General features: G+C 49.6%; 4 protein-coding genes across 4 annotated transcripts; 3 read left to right on the plus strand and 1 right to left on the minus strand.

Moving 5' to 3' along the window:
* Window positions 1–832: 832 nt before the first annotated feature.
* On the plus strand, window positions 833–1474 carry ANOM_001280 (AAA family ATPase; the record flags this gene model as incomplete). Its single annotated transcript, XM_015546537.1, has 2 exons — window positions 833–959; window positions 1020–1474. 2 exons carry the CDS (start codon window positions 833–835, stop codon window positions 1472–1474), a joined length of 582 nt encoding a protein of 193 aa, XP_015411558.1.
* Window positions 1475–5498: 4024 nt separating this feature from the next.
* Window positions 5499–9692, plus strand: ANOM_001281 (putative ABC multidrug transporter; the record flags this gene model as incomplete). The annotated part of the gene is made up of 2 exons (XM_015546538.1): window positions 5499–7091; window positions 7167–9692. 2 exons carry the CDS (start codon window positions 5499–5501, stop codon window positions 9690–9692), a joined length of 4119 nt encoding a protein of 1372 aa, XP_015411559.1.
* Window positions 9693–10479: 787 nt separating this feature from the next.
* Window positions 10480–11280, plus strand: ANOM_001282 (sulfotransferase family protein; the record flags this gene model as incomplete). The annotated part of the gene is made up of 1 exon (XM_015546539.1): window positions 10480–11280. The coding sequence occupies one exon, from the start codon at window positions 10480–10482 to the stop codon at window positions 11278–11280; it is 801 nt and encodes a 266-aa protein (XP_015411556.1).
* Window positions 11281–11875: 595 nt separating this feature from the next.
* Window positions 11876–13566, minus strand: ANOM_001283 (uncharacterized protein; the record flags this gene model as incomplete). Its single annotated transcript, XM_015546540.1, has 4 exons — window positions 11876–12155; window positions 12219–12381; window positions 12440–13380; window positions 13433–13566. 4 exons carry the CDS (start codon window positions 13564–13566, stop codon window positions 11876–11878), a joined length of 1518 nt encoding a protein of 505 aa, XP_015411557.1.
* Window positions 13567–14282: the final 716 nt, after the last annotated feature.

The raw sequence follows: 14282 nt of genomic DNA on the forward strand, positions 1-14282 counted from the left end.
TTTGTTTCATATGTGAGATTGAGCAAATATATGCAATTTCGTCGTTGGAAGTTAACGTCCTTCGTTAACATTTATACTTGCGCCACTGTCAGTCTAACCCATTTAGGATATCACACTCTGAACTCAAAATGGACTTCTGTCTCAGCTTTGGGTTGTTAAGTTGGCTTATAATGTCAAAGATTCTGAAGCTGAACATCGAATTGGGGATGTGGTTTAGTGGTATAATGTTCGCTTAGCATGTGAAAGGTCCGGGGTTCAATTCCCCGCATCTCCATCTTTTTTTTCCGATTTTTTCCCTACCTCTCTTGTTCTTTCCTTTCCTCTTCCTTCTTTTTTGTTTTTTTTTGTTGTTGTGTTCCTTTGATTGCTTGAGTTTTAATCTATTTTTTCTATTTTATGTCTCTAAGAATGTGTATGTCTGTGTAAACTTTGATCATCCCTTAATCCCCTGGACTCGATCAATGTCCCTGCGGTGAAATATATTTCTCACTCCAGGACAACAATCAATCGATGAACTGTAAATACCACAACCCAGTACAGAATGGCTATATCACTACACTAGTCATGACTCTCAAATTCATTATTGTTGAATCTATGACATCAACCCCCCCCATGCACCAAACCCTAGTATGGTCATGAGAAGCTCGACAACTGGAAGTCGACTGGTTCAATCCCCTGGATGACTCACGATGCAGCCCATAACTATCCTTGAAAACTAAATCCACCAGGACCACCACTCACTTCAACCATTGAATCCTGTGCAGAACAGAACTGCGCACACCCCGTAATCCGCACCAAGCGAATATAGCTCAATCTCCTACATGCCACAACCATGGCATCTACTCCCGTCAACACCACAGTCCCCAAAACTGCCCATGCACATACACAACTTCATCCTCGCCTACACCGCACAGCAGCTGATCCCCGACCCGTAGTTCTAATGACCTGCGGCATCGCAGGTAGAACCCCCTTTCCCCATGGACTTGCTCTCCACATCTTCAGACCTAATCTATTATCAGGTTCCGGGAAGTCGTCACTGGCTCACTCCATCGTCTCTGCATATCCATCCTTCCACCGTCTCTCCATCGACTACTACGTCTATTCCCACCACGGCCTCTACGACGTCGACTACCCCAAAGAACGATGCGAGGAATACCAGCTCGAAGCCGAAAAAGCCCTACGGGCCGAACTGATCACCGCCTTAACCGCAGGACAGGTAGATCTGGTGCTTGACTTTTCGTTCGCGTTCCGCGCGGTGCGTGAGGAGTGGAAGAGATTGATTGAGGGGTTGGGAGGGAGATGGGTATTGGTGTTTTTGGATGTTGACGCTGCTGAACTCCGACGGAGGGTTCAGGCTCGGAATGAGCGGGTCGATAAGGATGGCGACTCGGCATTTTATGTCACGGAGGAGATCTTGGAAGGGTATCTGAAGGGATTTGAGAGACCTCATGGGGAGGGAGAGATTGTGCTGTGAGGGGAGGGGACTTTACCAGTGGTCTTATTTGTTCTTATGATGCGATGCGTCGATATGAAGAGTTGTATGTAATTGACCTGATCTGGAGTCGGGTGGAGATCTGAACAACCCTGAACTGGGTGGTTTGATGTGCAAATGTCTCATATTGTATTAATAGAGGCATATGTATATGCCGACTTCGATCAATTGGATTTTATGGTTCTCGGCAATTCAAACGTTGCCCTAAGTCAGAGCGGCTCCTGCAAAGAGGTTATCTAATACAAAACTAGCCCTTACGTGGCAGGGCAAGGATCGAAAAATATTGTCCATCTTATCCTGAGCAGCGAGGCTGACATACAGATACGATAGAACCGATCACAAGAGAGGTTACCGGGGCAGAACTCATAAAAGTAACACGATAGATAGACGCATGGATTGCTTTCTAGTCAGATCCAACGGCGTTCGGCATGGTGGCGACGCGGGTTCAGCAAGTCCCGGCATACCCTTGCGTGTTTAGGTCAACTGCCATCGGAAGACACTACTAGTAGTCTATCCCAGTCAAGGCGGACCCCTGGTCCCTAGGTGTACCCCTGCATGCATCTCCAGGCCCCCTGCATTCAGGGAGCAGTCCCGGACAGGCTCTTGCCCAGTAATCCAGATGGCTCTTTCTAGGCTGCATCCCGTACATTCAAGTTTCGAGGTTAATGGCAGCTTGTGCAGTTAGACTAACAAATCCTACAAGCGATGCGCACCCTCAGTGTCTGACCATCACAGACATTCGCTCAAAATTCCGCAACTATCTCCCGGTGTGACCTTGGGTGAAATGCAGAGCCAGCAGATCCCATACAACATTGCCTACAAATACTCCTACCATGGACTATTTGAGCCCTCTGCTCTATAATTTACGAAACGCCTTCTCATTGGACGGTGTTAGGATCCTTCGCATCAACTTTATCATACGCCTATAACCTTCTCTAATGCCATAAGCTCTCTTGACGTTAATATAGATAAGGCAGAGGGCCTTTTAACCGGGTCAACTACCAGCATAAAACAAAGAATATCTCTTAGTTGATCCAGCATCTCCACCTTTTGCAGCTCCACATCAAAAGCTAAGGTTACTTGCTTATTGATGAATGGAGAAGCAGCGAAACAAGGAGGGAGGATATGAGAGAGCCTCCTTTTGGCACGGGACTCTCTACAGGTGTGGCTGTGTGGCTGTGCGCCAACACCTACCATAATTTAGTCCCTATCGTCTCATGCCTGCACCGATCCTTTAGCTGCTGGGGGATCCTGGGATACGACGGAAAGGAGGTTTTAGATGGTCAACTGACTTAAAGTGAGAGATGGGGGAGGAAGAAATGGGCACAGAAAATTAATACATCTCATGATCCACTACAGTTGGGTACATTATGTGAATTCCTTCCACTTCTTCCTCTACGCCTGTTCCAGACCATCACTCCGAGAATCCAGCTCCACAACGGCTGCGCTGAAGGTCATCAGCCGTTCGCCGGGTAATTCGCGCAACGCGTGTCCCCCCACCGTCACCTGATCCCATATGCGCTGAAGGTTAATGAGCCGTGACTGTCCGTACATATTTTGTACAGTGACCCACTTCCGCCTGGCACTTATGAGACTGTGTGTTGCAGGGGATAGCACCTAAGGGTCCAGACATCTGCCATCGCAGCCAGGAGACATGGGAAACTACAGCAACTGTGCCAGGGCAATCCAAAGCGCCAAAGGAAAACCGTACAACTCTGTGATGACCAAAACCAATATATTATTTATAAGAACTTCTTTTCGTTTCTTTATATATCAGCAGATGATTGCTAGACACTTGACAGCTACATAGTTGGAGTTTCGAACCCTGATACACACTTATGTAGGAGAGAATATGTAAGTTTCCAAAAACGGTTGGTGCGTATATTCGCGAAGAATTCAAACCATTGACATATGATTTAATATGGTACTATGCTCTAAGGAGTCTAATCCTTACTCTTTGACAGCCGATTGAATAATACTCACTGTATGTTAATCAGTGTCGAGAAAAGCATCATAGTGCTAAATAGACCATCTACAGAAGCTTCAAGGCAGTACGTAGCTCAGGAATTATCTATAGAAAGTCTACCGTAATGCCATTGAATAATACCAAGAGTGTGTGAGGGATTCATCATAAGTAGAGTAAAGCATCAGACAAGTCCTTTGTGTTCCTAACAGTGTATATTTCCGTTTGGTCTAGACTATGTCTCGCCAGATCAGAAGTAAACAAATGGATCATATGCTGCCTTGGCGACACATCTTTTACTTGTCTTTCTTAGTTATTTGGGTATGGCTGAGGAATACTTTTCTGGTCAGTGCCAGATCACTCCCGGATCACTCCGGGAGCGATCCATGAAGAAAGTCCTCGAGCTTCCGCAGGAATGCTATTCATGAGAAGTACAAGTAGAAGAAGGATCCAGCGTTCTAGAAGTCGTGATTGTGTCCATTCGCAAGACTAACCCAATCCAGCATAGCGCCGGAAGCTGCCCACATCGACCTGAACATTGAATCTCCATCAATGCCCTAAGTAACGTTAGTTTACTCCGTAGCTAACTAGTTAATTCACTAGCTGACAAAGAAAAACGGAAAAAAGGGAAAAAATGCGAGTATTAATAGAATCTTCGGAGCGTCGGTGTTAAACCAAACACGAGATATGGGGTCTGTTACGACATAAATTACCAATAAGATTAGCCTTGGCGGGTGGAATGACACTGGAGGGTTCAGTCTACATGTGAGATATGGCGGTGAGTCATGATACAGAGGACGGAGTAGATCGAGCAGATTGAGAGTTTGCCATGACAGCGAATCATTACCGTTGTATCTTCATTGCGCAAGATCGTAGTTGATAGTTGAGATGCATAGAACAGAGACCGACGCCACATGGTACTTGCGCAAGGGATTCCCAGGAAGTAGACCTGTCAAGTTGGTCATCTCATGCGTAATGAGCGCGTTTCATTTCCTCTTTCAATAAGCTCATCCGCTACAGGGTCTGTCGTGCTTGTGATGGCTGTGCCCGGAATATAGATAGGAACAGGAAGATGGGCGAAAGCCGCTTAACAATGGGCTGACGTCAGAATAGAAAGGATCAAGTAGACGACCAGGGGGCAAATTCCGAAACAAAGAAAAAGGAAATTTCTGCGCCAGAGCCGAGACTATCAAGATTAATTAGTATTATCAGATCGGAAGGAAAAGAAGCGGACAAGGCGTCGGACAGCTCCCCGGGCTAAACCAAAAGAGGGAAGTCCCGCTGACTCAGCGGAAGCATTCGGACGTTGAACGCTCCTCCCAGCCAATCAAGGGCGCCGATGCCCCGACAGCCGCTGAGTCATCGGAAGGGAAAACGAGATTGGCCCCGGTCGGTCGGTTGAGGACCGACTCCGAACCCAAACTATCCAACCCTAAGATTCCTGATCGACAAATGAGTTTGCCGTTCGACACGCAAATTCTGGAAGGGGACTTCCATGTCAGCTTGAACGTTACCCCATTCTCATCCGTTGATTGGTTAAGCTGAGACGAGACAGAACCTGTCGGAGATAACCACTGGCTTCGGGCCCCACCGCTCGGAATATCGACTTTTTTCACTCCTTTTCCGCGACAAGAACCTGGCTGGCCACGTCTAAGCAAGATGAGTCGCCTAATCAATCCCAATAAACTATGGAGCTTGCTGGAGCCTCGATGCATGCCTGGTGGGTCGCTTGGATGTGAACTCGGTGCCGGTCTGGTTTCAAGCCCTCAGACCCACCCGAGGGCAATGTGCTTATATACTTCCTTGTCCGTCCCATCTTCGTGAGGGAAGATTTTCTTTCTTGGTGTCAACCTCGCCGGAAAGCTTCGTCCAGACTGATTGCGGTCTAAGCTTCCCTCAAGTCATGGAGGGCCAGGACTACTACCCGAAGGCACCGCCTTCGGACAACAGAGATGATACCGACAGCACAGCTACGGTGATGGGTGATGAGTCGGCGCTACCCCCCGCCCTGCCAACGTCAGCCGCGCCGAAGACTGGAGCCTGATGCCACAAGTCAAACAGCAACATGAACGAGACGTGGCATCTGGTTTCAAGGGTCGTGAACTCGGCGTCACCTGGAAGAATGTCAACGTCGAAGTGGTTAGTTCCGAGGCCGCCGTCAACGAAAACTTCCTATCCCAGTTCAACATCCCCCAGAAGATCAAAGATGGTCGTAACAAACCGCCACTCCGCTCGATTCTTCAGAACAGCCATGGCTGCGTGAAACCGGGGGAGATGCTTCTCGTATTAGGTCGGCCAGGCTCAGGTTGCACGACACTACTCAAGATGCTCGCGAATCGACGACTCGGGTATAAATCGGTGGAGGGTGACGTCCGCTTTGGCTCGCTCACTCATAAAGAAGCCGATCGTTATTGTGGCCAAATTGTCATGAATACGGAAGAAGAACTGTTCTTCCCCACCCTAACAGTTGGTCAGACAATGGACTTCGCAACCCGGCTCAAGATTCCTTTCAATCTGCCCAAAGGCGTCGAGTCGGCGGAAGCGTATCGCCTGGAAATGAAAAAGTTCTTGCTGGAAGCCATGGGAATCTCGCACACAAACGATACGAAGGTCGGTAACGAGTATGTTCGAGGTGTTTCCGGTGGTGAACGCAAACGTGTCTCGATCATAGAATGTATGGCCTCTCGTGGGTCAGTATTCTGCTGGGATAACAGTACACGTGGTTTAGACGCCAGCACTGCTCTCGAATGGGCCAAAGCCATCCGAGCCTTGACAGATGTTATGGGCCTGTCGACTATTGTCACGCTTTACCAGGCGGGCAATGGAATCTATGACTTGTTCGATAAGGTACTGGTCTTGGATGAAGGCAAGCAGGTTTACTACGGGCCTATGTCTCAGGCAAGGCCCTTCATGGAGGACCTGGGTTTCGTCTGCCGCGAGGGGTCTAACGTAGCGGACTTCCTGACGGGTGTGACTGTTCCCACGGAACGCAAGATCCGGCCTGGATATGAGAACCGATTCCCTCGAAATGCCGATATGCTCTTGACGGAGTATGAGAAGTCTCCCCTCCGTACTCAAATGATGGCAGAATACGACTACCCCGACTCCGATCTCGCCCGGGAACGCACCGAGAACTTCGAGATGGCAATCTCGCACGACAGGAGCAAGAAGCTGCCGAAGGGCAGCCCGATGACGGTCGATTTTGTGCAGCAAGTTAAGGCGTGTATCGCTCGTCAGTACCAGATCCTTTGGGGTGATAAAGCCACTTTTATCATCAAACAGGTGTCGACATTAGCCCAGGCCTTGATTGCAGGATCCCTGTTTTACAATGCGCCCAACAACTCGGGAGGTCTATTTGTCAAATCTGGTGCTCTTTTCTTTTCGTTGCTTTATAATAGTTTGCTGTCCATGTCTGAAGTGACCGACTCATTCAGTGGTCGGCCGGTTTTGGTCAAACATAAAGGTTTCGCTTTCTTCCACCCCGCTGCTTTTTGTATCGCTCAGATCACTGCCGATATCCCGGTCCTCCTGTTCCAGATCAGCATATTTTCCCTTGTGGTCTATTTCATGGTGGGCCTCACAATGAGTGCGTCTGGTTTCTTCACTTATTGGATCTTGGTTTTTGCTGTGACAATGGTAAGGGCACCCGCATGCAATCTGATCATCAAAGTTTGAAGTGCAGCATTGGGCTAACGGAATTGCACTATATAGGTTATGACCGCATTGTTCCGTGCGGTTGGCGCACTCTTCACGACATTCGATGGCGCGTCCAAGGTTTCCGGTTTCCTCATTTCTGCCCTGATCATGTACACAGGCTATATGATCACGAAGCCGCAGATGCATCCCTGGTTTGGCTGGATCTACTGGATTAATCCCCTTGCATACGGGTTTGATGCCCTCCTTTCGAGCGAGTTCCACGGCAAGATCATTCCTTGCGTGGCCACCAACCTCATTCCTTCTGGTCCTGGGTATGAAAATGTCCCCGATCATCAATCCTGTGCTGGTGTTGGTGGCGCTATACAAGGCAACAACTATGTGACCGGTGACCAGTACCTGGCTTCACTGTCCTACAGCCACAACCATGTCTGGCGTAACTTCGGTATCCTATGGGCCTGGTGGGCTTTATTCGTGGCCGTGACCATCTTTGCCACTTCCCGGTGGAAGGCTGCTTCAGAAAGTGGAAATACGCTTTTGATTCCACGCGAGAGGTTGGATAAGCACAACCAGATTGCCCGCTTCGATGAAGAGTCCCAGGTAAACGAGAAAGAGAAGAAGCGTAACGATGGCAGCTCTCAGGAGGGTGATGATCTTGACAACCAACTGGTCCGCAACACGTCCGTCTTCACCTGGAAAAATTTGACATATACCGTGAAAACACCCACTGGTGACCGTGTGCTCCTTGATAATGTCTACGGTTGGGTCAAGCCTGGCATGCTGGGTGCCCTGATGGGTTCCTCTGGCGCTGGAAAGACCACTCTGCTTGATGTATTGGCTCAGCGAAAGACTGAAGGAACCATCCATGGTTCCATTATGGTTGACGGACGACCCTTGCCAGTTTCTTTCCAGCGCTCTGCAGGCTATTGTGAACAGCTTGATGTCCATGAACCGTTTGCAACCGTGCGTGAAGCTCTCGAGTTCTCTGCCTTGCTCCGTCAGCCACGTGATGTTCCTGATGATGAGAAACTGAAATATGTGGATACCATCATCGAGCTTCTGGAATTGCATGATATCGCTGACACGCTGATCGGCCGTGTTGGTGCCGGATTGAGCGTGGAGCAGCGTAAGCGTGTCACCATTGGTGTGGAACTGGTCTCAAAGCCGAGCATTCTGATCTTCCTGGACGAGCCGACGTCAGGTCTTGATGGTCAATCTGCATACAACACTGTCCGTTTCCTACGCAAACTGGCTGATGTTGGCCAGGCTGTTCTAGTTACTATTCATCAACCTTCCGCTCAGCTGTTTGCCGAATTCGATACCCTGCTTCTTTTGGCTAGAGGTGGAAAAATGGTCTACTTCGGTGACATTGGTGACAATGGCCAGACCGTCAAGGACTATTTCGGCCGTTATGGTGCTGCGTGCCCACCTAATGTGAACCCTGCTGAGCATATGATCGATGTCGTCTCTGGTACCCTCTCTCAGGGTCGTGATTGGAATAAGGTCTGGCTGGAGTCTCCAGAGAACCAGCGTTCCATCCAGGAGCTTGACCGAATCGTTAGTGACGCTGCATCAAAGCCCCCTGGTACGTTTGATGACGGCCGAGAATTCGCCACGAGCCTTGCGACACAGATCATGTTGGTGAGCCAGCGTATGTGTGTGGCATTGTACCGGAATACCGATTATGTCAACAATAAAATGGCCCTTCATATTGGATCTGCGTTGTTTAACGGCTTCTCTTTTTGGATGATCAACGATTCAGTCCACTCTATGCAGCTCCGTCTCTTCACCATTTTCAACTTTATCTTCGTTGCCCCCGGTGTCATCAATCAACTTCAGCCCCTGTTCCTTGAACGTCGAGATATCTATGACGCCCGTGAGAAGAAGTCAAAGATGTACTCGTGGGTTGCCTTCGTGACCGCTCTGATTGTATCGGAAATCCCCTACCTCTGCCTCTGCGCCGTCTTTTACTTCGCGTGTTGGTACTACACGGTTGGCTTCCCCACCGACTCCAATAAGTCCGGTGCTGTTTTCTTCGTTATGTTGATGTACGAGTTCGTCTACACCGGAATCGGTCAATTCATCTCCGCCTACGCGCCGAACGCGATTTTTGCCTCCCTTATTAACCCAGTGATCATTGGAACCCTCGCCTCTTTCTGTGGTGTCATGGTTCCCTACCAACAGATCCAGGCCTTCTGGCGGTACTGGATCTACTGGATGAACCCATTCAACTATCTTATGGGTAGCATGATGACATTCACCATCTTTGACGTGGAGGTGAAATGCAAGGACTCCGAGTACGCCCTGTTCGATCCCCCGAATGGCACCACGTGCGGCGAGTACCTCACCGAGTTTATGCAGGGCATGGGCGCCCGCATGAATCTCCTCGATGCGGACGCGACATCCGGTTGCCGCGTGTGTCAATATACCCGGGGTAGCGATTATCTTCTCAGCGTCAACTTGAAGGATTACTACTACGGATGGCGCGATGCGGCTATTGTTGCTCTGTTCGCCCTCAGCTCGTATGCCCTTGTGTACGCTCTCATGAAGCTGCGTACCAAGGCCTCGAAGCAGGCAGAGTAATGTGGCCGGGCCACTATTGTGGGTGGGGTGAAACACCATCCCCTTTCCTTCTCTAATTGTCCCTATAATACCTGATTGTTTGTTGTTCTTTATATTCCCCGAACATAATTTTGCTGGATTAGACCAGGGTGGCCGATAGATCGCTGCATTTCTGGTGTTTGCCTTTTGTTTATGATAGATATACCAAGTGCTAGACGAGCGATGAGCTGATGCGCTTCATGTGAATAGAACTGATTGAGTTGAATTCGTGGGCTTCATTGAAAGATGCGTATGAAGTGTAGTTATTTTTGTTATGGTGAACTGATTCTGCAAAATTAGTTATGAATTAGTCGACGGTCATCGTAGTCAAGAGTCGATATGTCCTCCAGTCTAGCCTTGGGCTAGGCATCTGAGATATCTCACAACGCACCAACCTTATTTACTCTTAGCGCGATGTCTGTTTTGATGAAGATTTGAGCAGATGATTGGCTCCATCGCATCAATCGATACCTAAAGTGGGTCGGAAAGAAGCCAAGCATTTAGTCTGCATCCCAAGTTGACTGGCGAGGCTATGTTGCACCATGGCGATTGCCTGTGCGTCTACTTCTTTGATCCAGGGGTTGTCAGGGTCTTTCAACTGGGAGATATCCCCTTCCATATTTTCCCTCCTCATCCCCGTTTGCTGAATGTCTTCCACACCGCACACCGTGGATATTGAGTGGTGATCCTGCCGCGTGGGTGTACAAATCCTCCTTTCTTTGAATCTAGACAAAGAAAACACTCCCACCGTTTACCCAACCTCCAAAAGATGGGCCAGCAACCCTCAACCCCCTATCCAGGGACCAAAATCCAGGTCATCGGAGCAGGACTCCCACGCACGGGTACGGCGTCATTCAGCGCCGCATTAAACATCCTGCTCCAAGGGCCCATCTACCACGCCGGCACGCAAACCACCATGGGACCGCCCATTGAGATCCAATCCTGGATCCGAATCCTGCGTCACTGGCTCAGCCCCAACCCCCAAGACCGCCAGCTCACCCTCCAGCTCCTGGAACAGCGACTGGACGGATACGCCGCAATCACCGACTCGCCGGGCGCGCAACTGGTCCCCGAGCTGCTGGAGCTGTATCCCGACGCCAAGGTCATCTGCACCGTGCGCGACCCGGACGCGTGGGCGAAAAGCATCGACCAGGTGAGAAGTATGGCGACGTTGTGGTTTCTGCGGGTCATTCTGCTTCCGGTGCCGGGGATGCGGCATTTTGTCGAGTATATCCACTTGATAGGTGCGCAGTGGGTACGGTTGTATGCGGCGTCGAGGCCGGATCGTCAGACGTATGAGTTGCATATTGAGTGGTTGAAGCAGGTGGTTCCCGAGGATCGGTTGGTGTTTTTCCACGTTGGCGATGGGTGGGCGCCGTTGTGTGAGGCGCTGGGCGTCGAGGTGCCGGCCGATGTGCCCTTTCCTCGGATTAACGATTCGGAGGCGATTGCACGGACGGGGAAGTACCATATCCAACAGGGGTTGATGCGATGGGCAGGGATTGGAAGTGTGGTGGGTGTTGTAGTGGCTGCAGTTGCGATGCGGTCGTCGGGGAGCGTGTTCTGGTGAGCACCGGAGTTTTGGCGGATTCTGTGTAGAATGTTACATACCGCTTTCAATTAAGGACTATACCAAGTATGGTCTATATCCCGTTGTGCGGAGTGTCTGGTTAGGGCAAGACAAGGGTAATAGCACCTACTATTCGCCCCAGTAAATCATTTGTGCTTGTCTAAGTAAGGGAAAATAATTATACCGGAGTTATTGAACTATTTCATACTCTTTCTTTCCTTTTCTTCCCAGATAGTATGCTACTGATAGGTGTAAAAGAGGCATGGCGTACCCTTTTCCATGCCTTAGACATGGACCTGCCTATAGAGACTCTTACGATCAGACGCTTGTCTATCGACCACGTCCCCACTGCATGAGTTTACTTTTCTCAATGGTGGCCGTATTAAGCCAGCACAGTGACCAAGCTGGCCTCAATCTTAATTGGCACGGTTCTTGGTCGGCAATTTCAATCTGCACTCAATGCGACATCCTATGCTCTGCTCAGCCATCCCTATCACTCCTAATTATCCCCAAAGTGCTGTAAGCGGGATGCATCAAAGGAACAGTCAATGGATAAAAATAAGTCGTTCGAAAATCTAAGAAGCTGACCCCAGAGTCAAACGGCATTAACATCCAGCTTCCCCCTGGTGAACCTCCACGCCCAACCTATGTCAAAGATCAAAATATCAACAAACGAGAACACCAAGCTGCCCCCAAAGACCAGACTGTGGTATGTCCACGCGTTGTCGGAATCTAGATGAACTACTTGGCACACGATTGCCCAGGGGAGAACGTAGAAGATGTTAGAAAATAGGGACTGCGCGAGGTACCAGGGGGTCTGGGTGGCTAGCAGAATGGCGGCGAGTTGGGTTGATATCGCATATAGGATGTAGCACCTGATCTTCTTAGCGACCTTGATGGCAGGTATCGGGTAGATTCAAAGTAGAGTGAGGACGTACCAGTCGATGGTGCGCCACATATGCGCGACGATATTTGACACAGGCTCTGATTGGCTCAGCCAGAAAGCGAAAGATTCGCAGCCGTACAGCGACATAAAGATAAGTAAGGGTATTTCGACTGCGAGAACTATCATAACCGAGAGAACTGCTGGTCGAGTGACCACTGTAGAGGATGAGCGCTCCTGTCCAGTCCTCAAAGACACAAAGCTAGAGTACAGTACCGAAAAGGCTCATCCATGACCAACGTTCAGTGTCGGCTCTTTGCTTCAACTCTCCCCAAGAATGGCCCACAAAGGTGAGAGTAGTCGCCTCCAAGGCCTGAACTGGTACCATTATTAGACCCCACCGGATTGTTGTAAACACCCCCCATGCCGTCGCATAGTCCGCGGACATGGCGACTACCCCAGCAACAAGCCAAAGATATAAGGCATTGCGGATTGCGGATTCAATGAATGTGATAGCCCCAGGTTTGAGGAGCACCAAGAACGCATGCACGTTCGGTACCTCGCTCCTCCAGCACAATCGACGGCCATTTCGCTTGAGACTGGTAGTGATGAAAAAATACAGAAGACCAGAAACAGCCGCGACCATATCACAGGTCAGGCGGATTCCAGCCTGCATATTGAGATCCGGCGTCCAGCCGCCCACATGAAATTTGGATATAATCAGAAAGTCCAAAATGATATTGACAGCAACCTTGATAGAACTGATCACTAACGGAACATCTGGCTTATCGAGGGCGCGGGTTGCATTCGAAATACTGATTTCGATCGCAGAGCTGAAGGCTGAGAAGGCGCTGATGCGCACATATGCTATACTTGCTTCGCGCACTTCATGCGGGACGAACGCTGATGAGAATTCTCGAGCAGCAGCTGCGAACACGATGCTGAGAATCAGTCCAAGGAATGCTTGGAATATCACCAAGGTATGTGCTAGGCCCAGGCGCGACTCTAAGGATCGTGCTTCCTTATCTGCAATGGTGACCCATACCGCGCGCGGCAGCCCCTCGTTCAGGACCTCTGCGACTGTGCCGATGTAAGTGTAGACGTCCGTTGTAACAACGAAGGAGGCGTCAATATTCGCGACCCAGATCTTGACAAGCGTACTGTAGAGGGCTGGGAGGATGAAGGCGGCGGTGTTGCAAAGGAGAGCACCCGTGTAACTAAGACCCCGTTAGTATATTTGCGCGGCCAGTTGGGTAGGTAGGGTGGTACTTTGAACGGTGCCACCATCGCTCACCAACGGTCCACTTCCAAGACAAGAGCTTGGGAGACTCATGTGGGAGCCCCACCCCGGTAGTCGGACGAGCAACAACTTCTACGACGTTCGCGGCCGAATTTGGTGCCATACTTGGACATTCTAGCTGAGAAATCGAGCGGATTCAGACTTCCAGGCCTTGTGGATCTTTGGAGGAGTACAGGAGAGAGGGTGGCCTGGAATAGCGTCGCATTTACAGAAGCGGGGTTTCAGCCAGATCACATTATCATGAGTCATCGACCTGCCGAGGACCTCAAGCAAGTCCTCTCGTCAATCCGTATAACTCACTGCTGTACATAACGGTGCCTTCGAGGTCTGCACCAATGTACTGTATTCAATCCTCGCTGGTCGAATGCCAAGACCTTGACACCGAGAGGTAAGGAGTAGCGTAACCAGGACCTACGATTTTATTTTTTTTTTCTTAGAAAAAATTTACTCTCGCAGAACTTGTGGACCTTACATTGCACTGTTTAAAGTCACCTATACCGTAGACAGGGATACGATTGTCGGTCAAGCGACTACCTTAAAAACCAATGGAAGGAGGTATCGCACGAAGCAGACGTTGGCTATATCCTTCAGCACATACAAGGATAGACCAGTCCAGTATTTCTCCGACCGATCAACTTGGTTAATATCTACTTCCTACATAGCGCAGGAGACACACTCATTTACTTCTTGTAGGCTGGAGCGGTGACCATTTATGCCAATTTGACGTACAGATCTTAAGTATATATCTGCATGAAACATATGACCGTTGGGGGTTTGTATAATCTTGTAGTAATCAGTATTAAACCCCGGTGCCAGTAT

Source organism: Aspergillus nomiae (assembly GCF_001204775.2).
Source record: "Aspergillus nomiae NRRL 13137 chromosome Unknown contig00011, whole genome shotgun sequence".
In the NCBI taxonomy this organism is placed as follows: Eukaryota; Fungi; Ascomycota; class Eurotiomycetes; order Eurotiales; family Aspergillaceae; genus Aspergillus; species Aspergillus nomiae.